The 14,321-nt window shown below is 40.9% G+C and overlaps 1 protein-coding gene across 1 annotated transcript in view; it reads right to left on the bottom strand.

The window, feature by feature from the left end:
* The window catches only part of LAMB4 (laminin subunit beta 4), a 53,205-nt gene that overhangs the window by 38,011 nt on the left and 873 nt on the right, over nt 1-14,321 (bottom strand). The window contains exons 2-4 of the mRNA XM_052680788.1: nt 4,146-4,303; nt 928-1,063; nt 272-345 (exon numbers count right to left, since the gene is read on the bottom strand). Of these exons, the coding sequence (XP_052536748.1) occupies nt 272-345; nt 928-1,063; nt 4,146-4,303 (368 nt within the window). The remainder of the gene's footprint in view (nt 1-271; nt 346-927; nt 1,064-4,145; nt 4,304-14,321) is intronic.

Here is a 14,321-nt window from a genome sequence, read left to right as displayed (position 1 = left end):
AGTATTTGGACTTAATTTCGTAGTTTATTTTTCAGATTTAATTATCAGATTTATAGAAAATAGGACAGGAATGTACATGAATGAGAAGCTACTCAGCCTACTACTTTCCCTAAGGCAGGATCATCTACAACTTAACCATCCTTGACAGGTGTTTATCTAACCAGTTCTTACAATCCTCTGAGGATGGTGCTTTCACTTCTTCCCTAAGCAATTTATTCCTGTGGTTAAAGAATTAGTGTATAAAATTACAAAAAAGATGTGCATATAATACCTTAAAGGTCAGGATGAGATGGCTGAACTGGAATAAAGTTTCTAGGTCCAGTCTAATACTGACATGGTCAACGCCTGAAAAAGAATGAAAATGAAGCAAAGAGCACAAATCACACACTGTAGGGGCTGCTAAGGCAGTCTTCCTTGGGGAATTCACAGATGCCTTTTCCAGCCAAAGCAATCAGGCTCCCTAAGTCCCAGAGGGAGCTGACTTGGTCTCCCAGGATGCCTTAGGGAGCCTGGTTGCCCCAAACTGGTGACAGTGCCTTGCTATATGCCAGGAAACATTAGGGCTTAGGAATTTCTAGTTGGGTACTACTCTGTCCTTACACATCCGGAGGCAAACATACCTTGTGCAACAAACTACATCTCTGTGAAAAGCAGGTACCCTAGAATAATGTACACCTACTGCATATCACAAAACAGTGCTGCAGGTCTTCCACTCAGCTCTTGGAAGACACTGTGCTTAAAATATTTCTGTAGAAAAACAGAATTTCTAAAGTCCAATATTTTTACAGAGGAATAGGTTAAAGTCCTGTAGTATTGCTAACTCAAGGAGTATGTGAGGCTTTGTTCATTCATTATGAAGGCCAAGTAGTGAATAATTACAGAAGTAAATCTAACCACAAGCAGCAACATTCTGTCAAGGAAACTTACCGTTTTCTGACTGCCACCACTTTTTTTTCCTATCTGGCTCAAAAGTTGTGATAACATTTTCAATCATGTGGCTGTTGCGTTGTGTATAGGGATTATATGGATACCTAGAATCACAGACAAAGCACTTCTGGTCAGCCTAGAAAACAAAAAGAGCAGAATAAAAGATGAGTTTGGTCTCTTCTCGAAAGATTTGGTAGATGTGTATTTGTGTGTGTGCAGTCTCCGGCCTGGAGTCAAGCAGCAGAGGCATTGCAGGGGAAGACTGTCTCCTTAAGGCCTAAGGGGGCCTTCAAGGGGAACATTCCCTACATCATTTGTCTGTATTTTTCTCTCTCTTTTGCACATTGGCCAGGAGCAGCAGATAGATGCTGTTGTACAGGTGGAAGAGAAGGCTGGGTCCAGACAAAATGTGAAAGATCTGGGTTGATACCATCAACACAACCAGTGCCTTCTGTGGGCGGAGTGGGGAACTGGGATGTCAGCAGCACCCAAAGTGGGGAATCAGGAGGTACCAGTCCAGCACTTTGTCCAAAGCTGACGGGTTGGCTGAAAACAGAAGGCAGTTCTGTGAGCAGAACTGGAGCAGGGGAGAGGATTGTTTGTGATTTGGCCACAACAACCCCATACAGTGTTATAGGCTTGGGGATGAGTGGCTGGATGATTGTGAACAGGAAAGGGACCTGGGGGTGTTGGTTGATGCTCGGCTGAACATGAGCCAACAGTGTGCCCAGGTGGCCAAGAGGGCCAACGGCATCCTGGCCTGCATTAGAAATAGCGTGGCCAGCAGGAGCAGGGAGGTGATCATCCCCCTGTACTCAGCACTGTACTCAGTACCTCTAGTACTGTGTTCAGTTTTGGGCCCCTCACTACAGGAAAGACATTGAGGCCCTGGATGTGTCCAGAGAAGGGCAACGAAACTGGTGAGGGGTCTGTAGCACAAGTCTTATGAGGAGCGGCTGGGGGAGCTGGGATTGTTCAGTCTGGAGAAGAGGAGTTCTCAGGGGAGACCTCATTGCACTCTACAACTTCCTGAAGGGAGGCTGTGGTGAGGAGGGGTTTGGCCTCTCACTGCCGTCCCTGGCAGTGTTCAAGAGGTGCCTGGATGAGGAGCTGCGAGATGTGGTTTAGTGCTTGTGGTAGCAGTGGTGATGAGAAGACGGTTGGACTAGATGGTCTTACAGGTCGTTTCCAACCTTGTGGTTCTATGATTCTATAAATGATGAAGTTACAACTTGTAAGACAAGGCAGAAGCACAAAAACCACTCATCTCACTTCACAAAGCTTCAATAAGGAGCATTCCAGTTATCTCAGCATTTGGTACTGTGTACACCCATGCTCTGGTGTATACAGACACACTATGTGACATTCGTTCCATTTATGTTTAAGGTTGCACCATGAAAATCTCTTTGTGCCCCAAATGACAAGCACATGCATGTCCTTATAGGCACATCTGCCAGATCCCATCTGCCCTTGAAGCACACTCCGCAGCATGAAGTACTTTTCCTTTCCAAACACATGTAAGTAGTAAGCCCAATTACAGGGCTAAAACCCATTTAACCTACGCTTAGAAACAAGTAGAGGTATTATTCTAAATAAGGCACAGTTCTCAAAAGTGCTTCTTTTCAAATGCACAGAAGTTGAACTCTGATTTTTTCAATCTGAATTTTTATTAAAACATTCCAACCAAGTCTGGGCTTCTGGCAGTTTGCCACATTGACTGGCAAACTTTCATACACCAGGTTTGTTCCTGCCACGGTTCCCTTGTCATGACACAGGTCATCAGAAGGGGAATGTGGGGAGGAAGAATGCAAAGTTTCCTGGCTTGCCTCCAGGAGTACTGGTGGGAAGTACTGATTTCAGTGGAATTCTGTAACATACTTCAGGTAGCAGATACATAGAAGGAGAGCTGGTACAACAAGTCACACTGCTAAAGCATAATTCAGCTTTGGGAAGCAGCAGGGCTCGTAACTTGCATCGCCTTCAGAAGGCAGTCACTGGGGGTCAAGATATGTTGAGGCAGCAGTAAATCACAGGGATTATTGCAGGAACAGCTGTTCTTTTTCATGAGTCTGTATTTACATAATTCAAAGGATAAGTACAGGCAAGTGAAAAGATCAATTTTTTTTATCACTCTTTGATCTCATCTTAAAAAGAAAAAGAAGGAAGTCCTCCAGCCAGAAGTGAGATGACTCTTTGTGCTGGGCTACCAAGCTGAGCCAAGGCTCAGAGCAGAGCCACAGAGTGCCCAGAATTCCTTTGTTCAAACAACCTGGGGAAAAACTGCAAAAGGTGAAGAGAAGCTCAAAAGAGCTTTCAGAAGTGGAAAGAACTGTTTACATTTTGCAGAAAAATGCAGTTGCAGTGAGTAACTGGGAGCAGTGTTCAGTGTCATCTCAGTATGGCAGAGCTTTACTTTGTAAATATTTCACAGCATTTTGCCAGAAGGTAATAAACTAAATATTTTTGATTGCTTATAAATGAAATGATACTTTATTAACTTCCTCTTCACCCTGCAGATGGTGCGTAGTAAAAATATTCCTGCTTGAGAGGATATGTTGGCTCAGCAGGGCCAAGCAGAGGAAGTCCATTTCTGCTGGCCACTGGTTCCAAACACCTGATGGACACATAGGTTCCCCACAGGTGCTTCCCCAGGAGGGATCTGTTTGATTGCCCATATTTCGTGTCTGCCTATCCACCTAGATGGCCAAAGACTGTGGTTTCTCCCTCAGATGTGGCTTTTCTGCTTTCATCAGCACTGGTTTTATTTCACATCAAGTGACATGTGAGGACGTGGCATGAATCTCTTAACAGGCTGCTTTAAGTCTCAGCACTGTATGGCACGTCCCCCAGCAAAGGCATGTCAAAGACTGTGCCCATCCTGCTAAGCGCACACAACGCGCCAGCTGTGGTCTTCATCTCTGAGCGGGGAAAGACTGGCAAAGTAAAGCTCCCTCAGATATCCTTGTGCTCATTTGCATCTCATGGATGTTTCTCACTCTGGAGAAGCTGTGCATCACTGAAGACTGTTTGCTGTTTTTGCCAAATCCTCCTTATGTGCTGCAACGAGGTGCAGCCTTCCACCAGGCTTCTTTCATGCTATCTGATAATTATTCAGACAAGACCAGGAGAAGTTTCCCAGTCTGGGCAGCTTCCTTTTACAGAAAAGAACATTGCTAGCCTGGAGAGTTCCGTTTATTACGAATAAAAAGCAAACCAACCTCAAGGTAGCCTATAATGCAGTACTTCTGGGGGCTGTTCACTCCACAGGTTGAAGAGGCCACTAGTTGCTTGCTGCGACCCAGGAGGAGGTCCCCAACGGCCGGGTGGCAGGACCCAGCCCTGCAGTCATCCTGTGCCTGCCGGAGTCCCACCAGCACTGCGTGCAGAAGAAGATCAGCGAAAGATTAAACTGGTTCACATATTCAGCAATGCTCTCCACAGAAAATCAGTGATGTTCTAACATCAGCAGAAAAGTAAATTGTCCTCTGTCTGTTCTCCTGCCCTTAATCATATCACCTGATAGAATCTGGAAGAGCTTGGCTCATGAACACACCTGCTGCTAAATCATTAAAAAAACAGAGCTAGCATATTGCAAATGTACGCTAAATCATATTCTCAGCATTTTGCTGTCCATCAAAGATGCCAATCTGCTAGCAGCAATAATGTACTAAGCATCCCATCCCATACCCAGAGTCAGCGCTGCTGCAGCAGAATCACAGGCATTACAACTGACTGTGAGCAGAGCCAGATTCTAATTCATTCTGCTGGTTTGTGCTGAGTTCTCAAAGTTGTACTGATGAAACCAAGGCCAGGAATAAAGTCAGAGGTGCCTATGATTTTCTGATGATTTGCAATGAACATCCTGCTCTGGTCCCAGCACCTTCAATTCAAAACATGGAATGGTTATTAATAATTGAACAGAATAATTTGAACTTCTGTACATATTTGTGTGATTTTTTTGGTTTATTTTGCCTGAAGCTACTTTAACTATTTCTTTCCAATATGTCAAGAGTTCCCTTACAGGGTTTGTCCTTTTAAACAAGTTCTATCCTGAAACCCTTAACAGGAATGGGTACCTCGGAGGCTTCATCTAACTCAGTTTTACTTGGCTCAACTTGTTATAAAAAGTACAGTTAAAAAAAAAAAAAAAAAAAAAAGATCAATAATGAAGATCCCATAGGAGCACAAAAAGCAGTAATGCAAATACAGCACTAAATAAATTTACTTTTTTTTTTTTTTTTTTTTTTTTTACTGTGAATATTTCTACAAAGTACTGCAACGGACAGATTTGAGTTCATAGCTCAGGCTATACTTCAAGCACTGAATGAAACTTGACTTTTAAATATAAAGCAACACATATGTTTGGTTAATCTGCCCTTATTTATTTATCCAGGTTCATCATGTATTAGCAATCAGCAGATACTGGATGCCCCTTTCAGAAGCTGATTCAGGCTTAATCACCACACACACTTTCTGTTTGTATTTAAAGATTGCACATCACTCAGAATTCCTAAGCAGGAACATAAGGAACAAGGACTCAAAGTCTCATGCATTTTAATTGTGTAGACAAATGGAGCACCCTGGAAGTCTTGGAGAAACATATAAATGACACAATAGTATTTCAAAATTGGCCCAAATAACTGTATATACTTACTGAGGTGCAACAGAAGGGCCAGACAAGCCTCATGTCTCTGCATGGAGTCAGGCTGATCTGGCTGGAAGAGAAGAGCCAGTGTGTCACACAATGCTCATCTGCCCCAGAGCATGCCTTGTGCGTGGGTTTTCATGGAGCTGTCTTTCAGCAAAGGGATGGAACCACAGTAAAAACACGAAGATTAAAAACAAATACTGGTCTTGACTTTGTGCTGGTGGAAAATTCTCGTGACGGTTTTTTTTCAGAATGGGATCAAAGCAGAGGGATACCTCACATGTACTTTTGCAAAAGACCGTAAAACATATATATACAGTTTAAAATAGAAATTAAATGTTATCATCAAAACTTCTGTGGTATTCAAATATAAACTATTTAATCCTAATTAGATTCAACAGAGCTATTTGCAGAGATCTAACTCCTTCTCTCTAAGTTCTTGTTTCTTTGCATTGACTTCAAACAAAGCCAGAAATCCTAACATAGATGCTACTGAATAATGCCTAAAGTCAAGTGATACAGATTTTGGTCTCATTAGAGAAATAAGTATAACCAAATATTTAAATGCAGTGAAGAAGAATAGATAAAGTTATTATCAGCACAAAAGACTTGTTTGGAGGAGACCTCAGAACCCATGGTAGGATTGCTGTGGCTTTTACTTCGCATCCTTCCTACTAACATTCTTGCAGAGGAAGGTGTGATTTGCTAAAACAAGAACTCTATTGGAAAAAAAAAGGCAGAAATGGATGGAAAATATGGCCCAGCATCCTTCCACCATATAGAGCTTCCAAACCACAGCCTGACTTCACTTTTGTGTCTCCCACCTCTTTCTCCATCTGTAGGCACTGATGGAATCAACATGTTCTGATGCCACTCTGGCTGCTGGCATCCCCATGTGTCACCCCAAATTGTCTTAGACAAAATACCCCACTGTGTCAGAACAGAGCAACTGTTCAAATAAGCAAAGGCATTCCAAGTATTTCAGATTTTACAGGCTCCACATAGGCTTGGTTCACACAACTTCAATCGGTACATGAGAGAACAGACATGTCTGTAAGGCTGTTTCAGCAATCAGGAGTGATCTACATATCTTTGTAATTACATGTCCCATTCACACTCCATACCAATGATATTCTTTAAACGTAACTCACTTTAGCAGACAAAGACCAGCAAAACTCCAACACACTTCAGTTTTACACTTAGCAGGAAAATTAAATACTGGAGATGTCTTACCTGTATTTCAAGCAGCCGAGTGCTTCAGCTGGAAGTGAACTGCACAGAATGCAAGAAGCAAGTAAAGGCATACCTGTGCACTTCAGCTGAACAAGATCGCGTGTCCCCTGAGGCACCAAGGTGTAGGTGAGAATGAGACTTGGCCTGCAACCTGCCAAGGGGGTGATTTGTGAAGTCACTCTGATGGGGCTTCTGGCATTAGCAAGTATGTGCAGTGAAAGAATATTGTGACAGGCAGAAAAGGTTCTTACAACTTCAGTGAGAAGATAAGGATTCTTAAAAAACAACTCTAATGGTTGTTAGCCACATCTTGGAGCCTTCACCACTACTTAGCATCAGAAGTCCAGTGGTACTGGTTTAACTGAGTGCAGAATGAAAACAAGTCCTCCTCACAGCAGGGGTGCAAAGTGACAAAAGAGCAGGGTTTGGGCTTTGGAGTGGCTGCAAATACGCCTGTTCAAAAGCTGTGACTAAAGCCCATGTGGATGTAACAAGTCAGCTTCAAGTTAACTCAAACTCTGGGTCAATGCATGAACATTACTTCCCTTTTTTTTTCCTGACCAAAAGCTAAAGACACCACGACAACTTGAGTACAGCCTCAGTGCTGACTTTCAGCAGATGTTTTTGCCTGTACCCTCACCTGCAAGCACCTGCAGCGTGGTGCAGGGCCTACACCGCCATCTTGAGAAGCACTGCGAGGGAGCAGCTCCAAGATGGCGCACACCCACCCGTGCTCAAGCAGTGGCCATTTGTGGCTCTGTCAAACCCGTAGCACTTTGATTTCAATTTTCAGAACAGTATATCATCACCTTGGAGACATATTTTTGATTTTGATCTACTTGTTATTAGCCTTTCTCTGTCTGCCTGCAAAGCCTAGTTCATGGCTGTAAAGCATCACAACCTCAAACAGAAGTTTTCTAAATGTCCAAAATACGTCATAAACTAAATGCTGCTTTTCTTTTGATAGCTCCTATCCTTTTAGAAAAACAAACAAGCAAACAATAAACAGATGGATGATCACAATGTAGTGTTCAGTGCTGTGTCCTCTGCTATTACTGTGAGAACTCACTCTAGCAGAAATAATGCATACACTTACATTTTTGGAAATTATCTTCTACAAGTGCACGTGGAAATTAGTTGTGGGAGACTTTTTTCAGGCCAATTTAATCTGAATTTTGTTTGTATTCATACCTGACCAACTACTTATTTAAATTTCTCCGTATTATAATGATTATTATTTATTTTTTGATAATTAAAAAAAAAAGACTAAGTGATAAATTAAGATAATAATTCTACTTTTTATCTGTAAGCAGTATCTCAAATGCATTCTGAAAGAATTGCACATAACTGAAAAAAGCATTATTATTGTGATGCTACTAAATTATAGAATGGTTGACATTTTATCAGCACATTTGGTAGGGAATTCAGATTTTGTTGCAGAGAAGTTATGTGAGAAGTAAATACGAAGGAAGATTTATTTCCAGAATATTGCTGGTCCTGTGTTTTGATTTATGTCGGACCCTGAACAAGAAAGAGGTTTTAAAATGCTTGAGGCAGGGATTAAGGAACTTCTATCTCACTTCTTTAATCTTTCCCATGGTAAAGGATCTGGATTTATAATGCTCACTTGTCCCATGCTGGCTGGAGGGTAGACAGCGTTGGTGCATGATTTTTCAAGTCATCACAAGTCTTAAAGTTATAATTTCTAAGGTCTTAGGAATATCCTTAACACACAAAGGAAAAGAACTGCAAGCACTTGGACATATTTTCATTTCACAGACACCAACCACCAGTGAGGAAATGGAATGGGCAGAGGCTGCAGCCTTGGTGCCCCAGTCACACTTCAGCATGTGGCACCAGTCTGTGTAAGTGTACACTGCCCTCCCATTAATATGTTGAATAAACACCTCTATGGGTATATGATTTTTTTCTCTTCAATGAAAATGACAAAAGTATCACAAAATGTATATAAATAATTATGCTTTTCTTTGAAGTTAGGATATGAAATAAAATAATTTGAGCCTGGGATTTTTCTTGCCAACAGAAAAATAAACCTCCTCTAAACAAGTTACCTGGGCTTCCTGGAGCCAGGGAAGAAAGACAGGGACTCCTACAGGGTCCATCCTACCACATCTTTTAGATACTTACCTAGAAGCATATATCACCCTCTGGAGGTATCTACTGCTTTCCTCTAGGCAAGTGCAGCCCCATTCACAGGCAGTATTCCTGTGTTTTAAATTGATTCACTGAGATGAATCCAATCCATAAAGAACATAAAGACAAGAATCACAAATGAAATGGTCTGAAAAACAAAACCATCTTGCTACATTTCTATCTTTCCCCTGCTTTGATTTCTTTCAGCATTCCTTATGTTTAAAGTGTCATTTCTCAAGGCAAGGAGTGCATATTTTTTGGTATTCCACATACTGACAGAATGTAGCATTGGATAATAAAACCAGAATAAAGCATAAGCTCACAAGAAGGTAAGAGATGTATTTTATTTGACATATTTGATCAAGAGAGCATTACGGAAAGCATAAGAACATGCTTTTTTGTTTGCTCTGAAAAGGAAAGAAGTGATCTTTGTGAAAGAGCCCGAGGCACAGGCAGAAATAACGTTATGACCAAGCGTATGGCACAGCAAATGATCAACAATTTACCAAGAGGCAAAATTCAGCGATTTATGCTCTGCCCCACTATGAGGCAAGCTTTGCATCCTGGAGCAAATTCCTACAGTTAAAATTTTCTTTAATCATCATCTAGAAGAGCTTTTCCACCTTTCAAAAGGATGCAAAGCATACTTGTAAGTCATGAGACACTTCTTCACTTTCTAAAAGGCACAACATGCATGGTGCCCTGCACTTTTTGCGTGCAAGTCTGGTATTTGAAGTTTGCTTTTTTTTCTCCACTACAAACAAGAAATCCAGTTTCAACTTGAATGTTATCTCCCTGGCAGGCACAGTGTTGCTGATGGCAGTAATCAACACTGAAGAGAAAAAAGAGAGGGTGATGAACTGTTCTGCTTTAAAGTACCACTGTAATTTTTAAAGTGCAGTTCAAGATATATAAATTCAATATAGACTGTTTCATGATATCTCCTGAGGTCTTGACATTTCCAAACTGGCAGCAGGACTGGCAGGATGAGAAGTGCGGCACAAACCTTGATTGCTATTTGTTTATTCAAAACTGGAGGGGTCATGCAGTACAACTGGACAATTCTACTTCTAAGGAACTTGGACCATCGATAAACAAATGTACTTGGCCTATTAACCTGAAACAATGATTCCCCCTAAATCCAATAGGAACATGGATAATTTTATTCATATTTATAACTGTAGCAATGTTCTGTTTTAAATACCTATGATTAGATCTTCTGAACCTGCCAGCCTGAATTATTTTCCCTTGGTAAAACAAACTCTTCTGCAAACGTTAAATGACTATGCTATTTAGAAATGACCCTGATCTTAGAGAATCTGACTGGCCCCTGAGTAATATCTGTGACCTAGAGGCTTAGAAAATAACAGAAATTTACCATACTGTCATCTGCTTGCAAGTGAAGGCATATGGGAGGGAGCAGAGGGAATTAAATTCAAAACCTAGCGGAGCACAATCAGGAGAAGGAGTACAGGGAAAACAGTCAGTTCCCTGAGCTTCCAACAAAAATAACCCATGAGATGTACTGTACTGGGAGGAGAACCTGACAGATAGGAAGGATGATGACATGAACTTGAGGAGAGAACATAATGGAGAGAAAAATGTGTCCACAGCAGCAGCAGCAGGATCACCCAGTGCAGAACCATCATGAGCCGGAGGTTTATCAGCACATCATGGTTGTGCTGGAACCAACCATGCAGCCACAAGCAACAAGGGAAGCTGGCTCTTCCAAAGTCCTGGAAGCATCTAAAGTAAGGACTTCTGGAATGAAAAAAGGCAGCCCTCATAGCCTGTCTTTATTTTTTTTTTTTTTTTACAAGAACTGAAACATAAAGTATTTTGGATTAGACTATCCCAGAATAAAATGTCCATTTTGCTTAGTAAAATTGAGAAGGAATGAAAATGAAAATGAGTTATTTCTCAGACAACAAACAACAGAACAAAACAGAACAAAAATACACCGTTTAGATCTGTGTAGATTGAAATAAATAAAGCTGGATAGCAGGTATCCATCAGGAAGCTGTGGAAGTAGGATGGTCTGCCTTGTAAAATAATTGTGAAAGCTGATGTTTTCCACCCATACTCACCAGCATCCGCGACAAGTACGGTACCTGGCACGTTCTATAACCATGCTCTCACAAAAGCCTCAACTGGTACATATACCTTCTTTTGCCTAACACAGCAATACTTATGGATAAACTGACATTTTGGGGATTTTCCATTGCACAGTTCCAAGTTAAATTTAATACAAAGGCTTCCAGGGAGTATTTAAATCTATTAATACACACATGCTAATTACCCAAAAGTATGATAGAATGATGGCTGGTTGACTCTCAGGTGTTCAGTTGTATCTGTCTCTGTTCTGTAGCATCTGGAATCTGTACAAATACAGGAAGTATCACACATAAGTCATGCACAAAATAAATGAGTAAAATGATAAGATTTTGACATGGACTCCAGGGATATAAATGATGCAACAGTAGCGCAGCAATAACACAGCGTGCCCAAAAGCTGGGAACAGGTGCATGTAATTATATGATTTGTCCACAATCAAGAATATATAACCTCTGCTTTATCCTTCTGTTGAGGACTTAATTATACCAGATGGAGAAAGCAGAAAAATTTGCATCTCCCCTCACCTTCCTGTTCTCTCCTTGTCACACAGAAGTGAAGTGTTGTCACTGCCAGGCAGTCAGAAAACCAGCCAAGTTCAGCAAGTGTCAGCAGCAAATCTGGAGAGTAGGAAAGACCTCTTGCTTTCAAACACTGTCATCGAGTCAGCTTCTTTCTAGCAGAAGGCGGCAGAAGCAAACCCTGCCTTGCTGGCCATCTGCGAGGAGCACATTTCAACAGCAATTGCTCAGCTTCTGCGTTGTCGGTCCTTTCCCACCAGGCTGCCTGTGAATGCTGTCACAAGCCTCTTGCTGCAAAGTCAAGGGAATGGGTGTTTACAACTGGTGGCACTTCAGTCTACTCTATCATGAAAGACAAGCAGCCTGCAACAGAAAACTAGGTAGAAAAGGCCCAGAGGTGTGGGGAATATTGTTGTCCAGGAATGGAGGCTGAAAGAACACAGGGCTACCCGGAAGCATGGCTACAGGCTCCCTACTCTCTGCCTGCACAGATCCGGGCAGAAATGCTACGTCTTTTCAGAGTTGGGCTCTTTAGACATCCTGGGTACGTTGCAGTGCTCCCATAAGGGTACTGTGACCCCTTCAGACTGCCTTGCAGAAGTGCTCTGCAAATTAACTAAAACCGTGATTTTGCTGATTGCCAGACAACACGTAGGGTAGATAAAGCTTAACTAAAAGTTGTTATCTCTGCTAGGTTCATATCTCATCAACCATATTGTTAGAGAAAACAAAGAAACAACAACAAAAAACATGGAGCTAATGTTCTTTATTATTAAAATCAAAGCAATTTTTTCTTCTTGTAAAGTAAAACCTTTACAGTGATTTGTCTAGATTTTCTTACAACCTGTTTGACTTGGCAGAACAACAAAGGAATAATTTTCAAGAAACTTCTATAGATGTATTTCTTACAGAGCCCAAACAATTAAATGTGCATATTTAACTACACGCAATACATCTGGAGAAACTCGTTCTACCAAGTGTCAATTTTACCAACATTTATGCAACTTGTATACTGGTAACACCACATGGATACAAAAACTTGAGCTGTTTTGATGAGTATTCAGAAGACTATAGCAAAACTACTAGTATTTATTAGTAGTCCTTGTCAACATAAACTCACATATGCTTATCCTGACCTGATCCTTGAAACAGATTTAGTGCTTTTTATGCAATTAACAAACAGCAATGCCCTCTTCTCCATCAATGGCTAATAATTCTATCCCTCACCTCACCAGAGAACACTTTCTGAGACTATGGTTTTGTGCTGGGACACAGCAAAGTAAAAAAAGCCACTGCTTGTGATGATTTGTGATGATAAAACTTCAAAGAAACTTTGGGAAACCTGTTTGTTAATGGCAATATGGTTTTGTTTGTTTGTTTTCAGGAAAACTGTATTACAGAGAATGGAAAACAGAACATTAAAACCAAAGAAATACTGAAGGTCACAATTTACTGTGGTGTGTCTCTGTGTCCCGATAGTTGCAGGCCCTGTGCTGAGTGTTTAGACAATTTAAGAAGCTTTATGCCAAAGGATTCATGTCTTTATGTAACTTTATCAATTATCAAAATATTTCTGTTTTGTAATCATGATCTAATTACTAAAAATAGCCAGGTGATGATAGATCAGGATTTATTACTAACCAGATGATCATCTTCTCACAAACTGACATTTGTAATCTAGGCAGGAATTCAGCTCAGTGACTTATGTTCCCTTCCTCCCTGCCTCTCTCCAATCTATCAACAACGTATAGCAAATCTCTGCTGAATGAAAGACACAACTTCACGTTAGTTATCTGTCTACACCAAACAATTTAAATTCTTGGGAAAGGAGAAAAACAACATCACGCTGTAACATCTTTAACTGCAGCTTTCAAAGTACTCAACTGCAATACTTACCCTAGATTTTGTGGAATGGTATGAGCTTCATTAGCAGCTGAATTAAATTACATTTAAAATGTCACCAAAATATTCAAAGAATTAGGATTATTTTCCTCTAAATAGGTTTGTAGTGATAAGTAATTTTAGATTCCATAAAACAGACTTATTCTGTTTCACTGATTAACTCACTTTAACTGGGACTTTTTCAGATTGAATAGCTATAGCACATTTTTTCTTTTCCTTGGACTCATGTATTTGCATCTCTGTAAAAAGCCATATTCATAATGATCAAGTAAAAAAGGATCTCTCAAAAAAAAAAATCCCACAACCAGAAGTGGGACGGAACAGGAAAAAGGATTTAAAAGAGAAGACATTGAGGTCTTCTTTAATTGCCACTTTGTTTTTATTTACTTTTCAATTAGCTGCATATGCACCAAAAATGGAAGACATAGAAGACTATATGTAAACAAGACGACATCACGGATGACTTTTTGTGTTGTGTATTGCAGCATTTGCAATTCCTCTTTATGAAGGGATGGGGATTTCCATTCACCTTTTAGGCCTAAAACAGAGCTTTTTTTGCCACATAACATCTGAATGCACATGCTATGAACTCGCTCCAGTGATTTAAATGATGATATTATAGAATTGTAGATTCCTGCACCCAAAAGGAAGAACACCCAGAAATCTCTCCTGGTCCTCATGTTTTTAGGAAAAGGCGTGCCCAACTCTTGGCCCTGGGCTGGCAGTTAGGGCCTAGCAGGAACACATGCCGGCCTTTAACACATACAACATGCTCAAGTGTCATTCTGAGGTGACCTGTCAGCTATTCCTTCACTGAGGGTGGC

This window comes from Tympanuchus pallidicinctus, unplaced genomic scaffold (genome assembly GCF_026119805.1).
Source record: "Tympanuchus pallidicinctus isolate F22 unplaced genomic scaffold, pur_lepc_1.0 scaffold19, whole genome shotgun sequence".
NCBI classification, from domain to species: domain Eukaryota; kingdom Metazoa; phylum Chordata; class Aves; order Galliformes; family Phasianidae; genus Tympanuchus; species Tympanuchus pallidicinctus.
The sequence above is the reverse complement of the archived record's forward strand: the minus strand, read 5'-3'. Positions and strand labels throughout refer to the sequence as shown.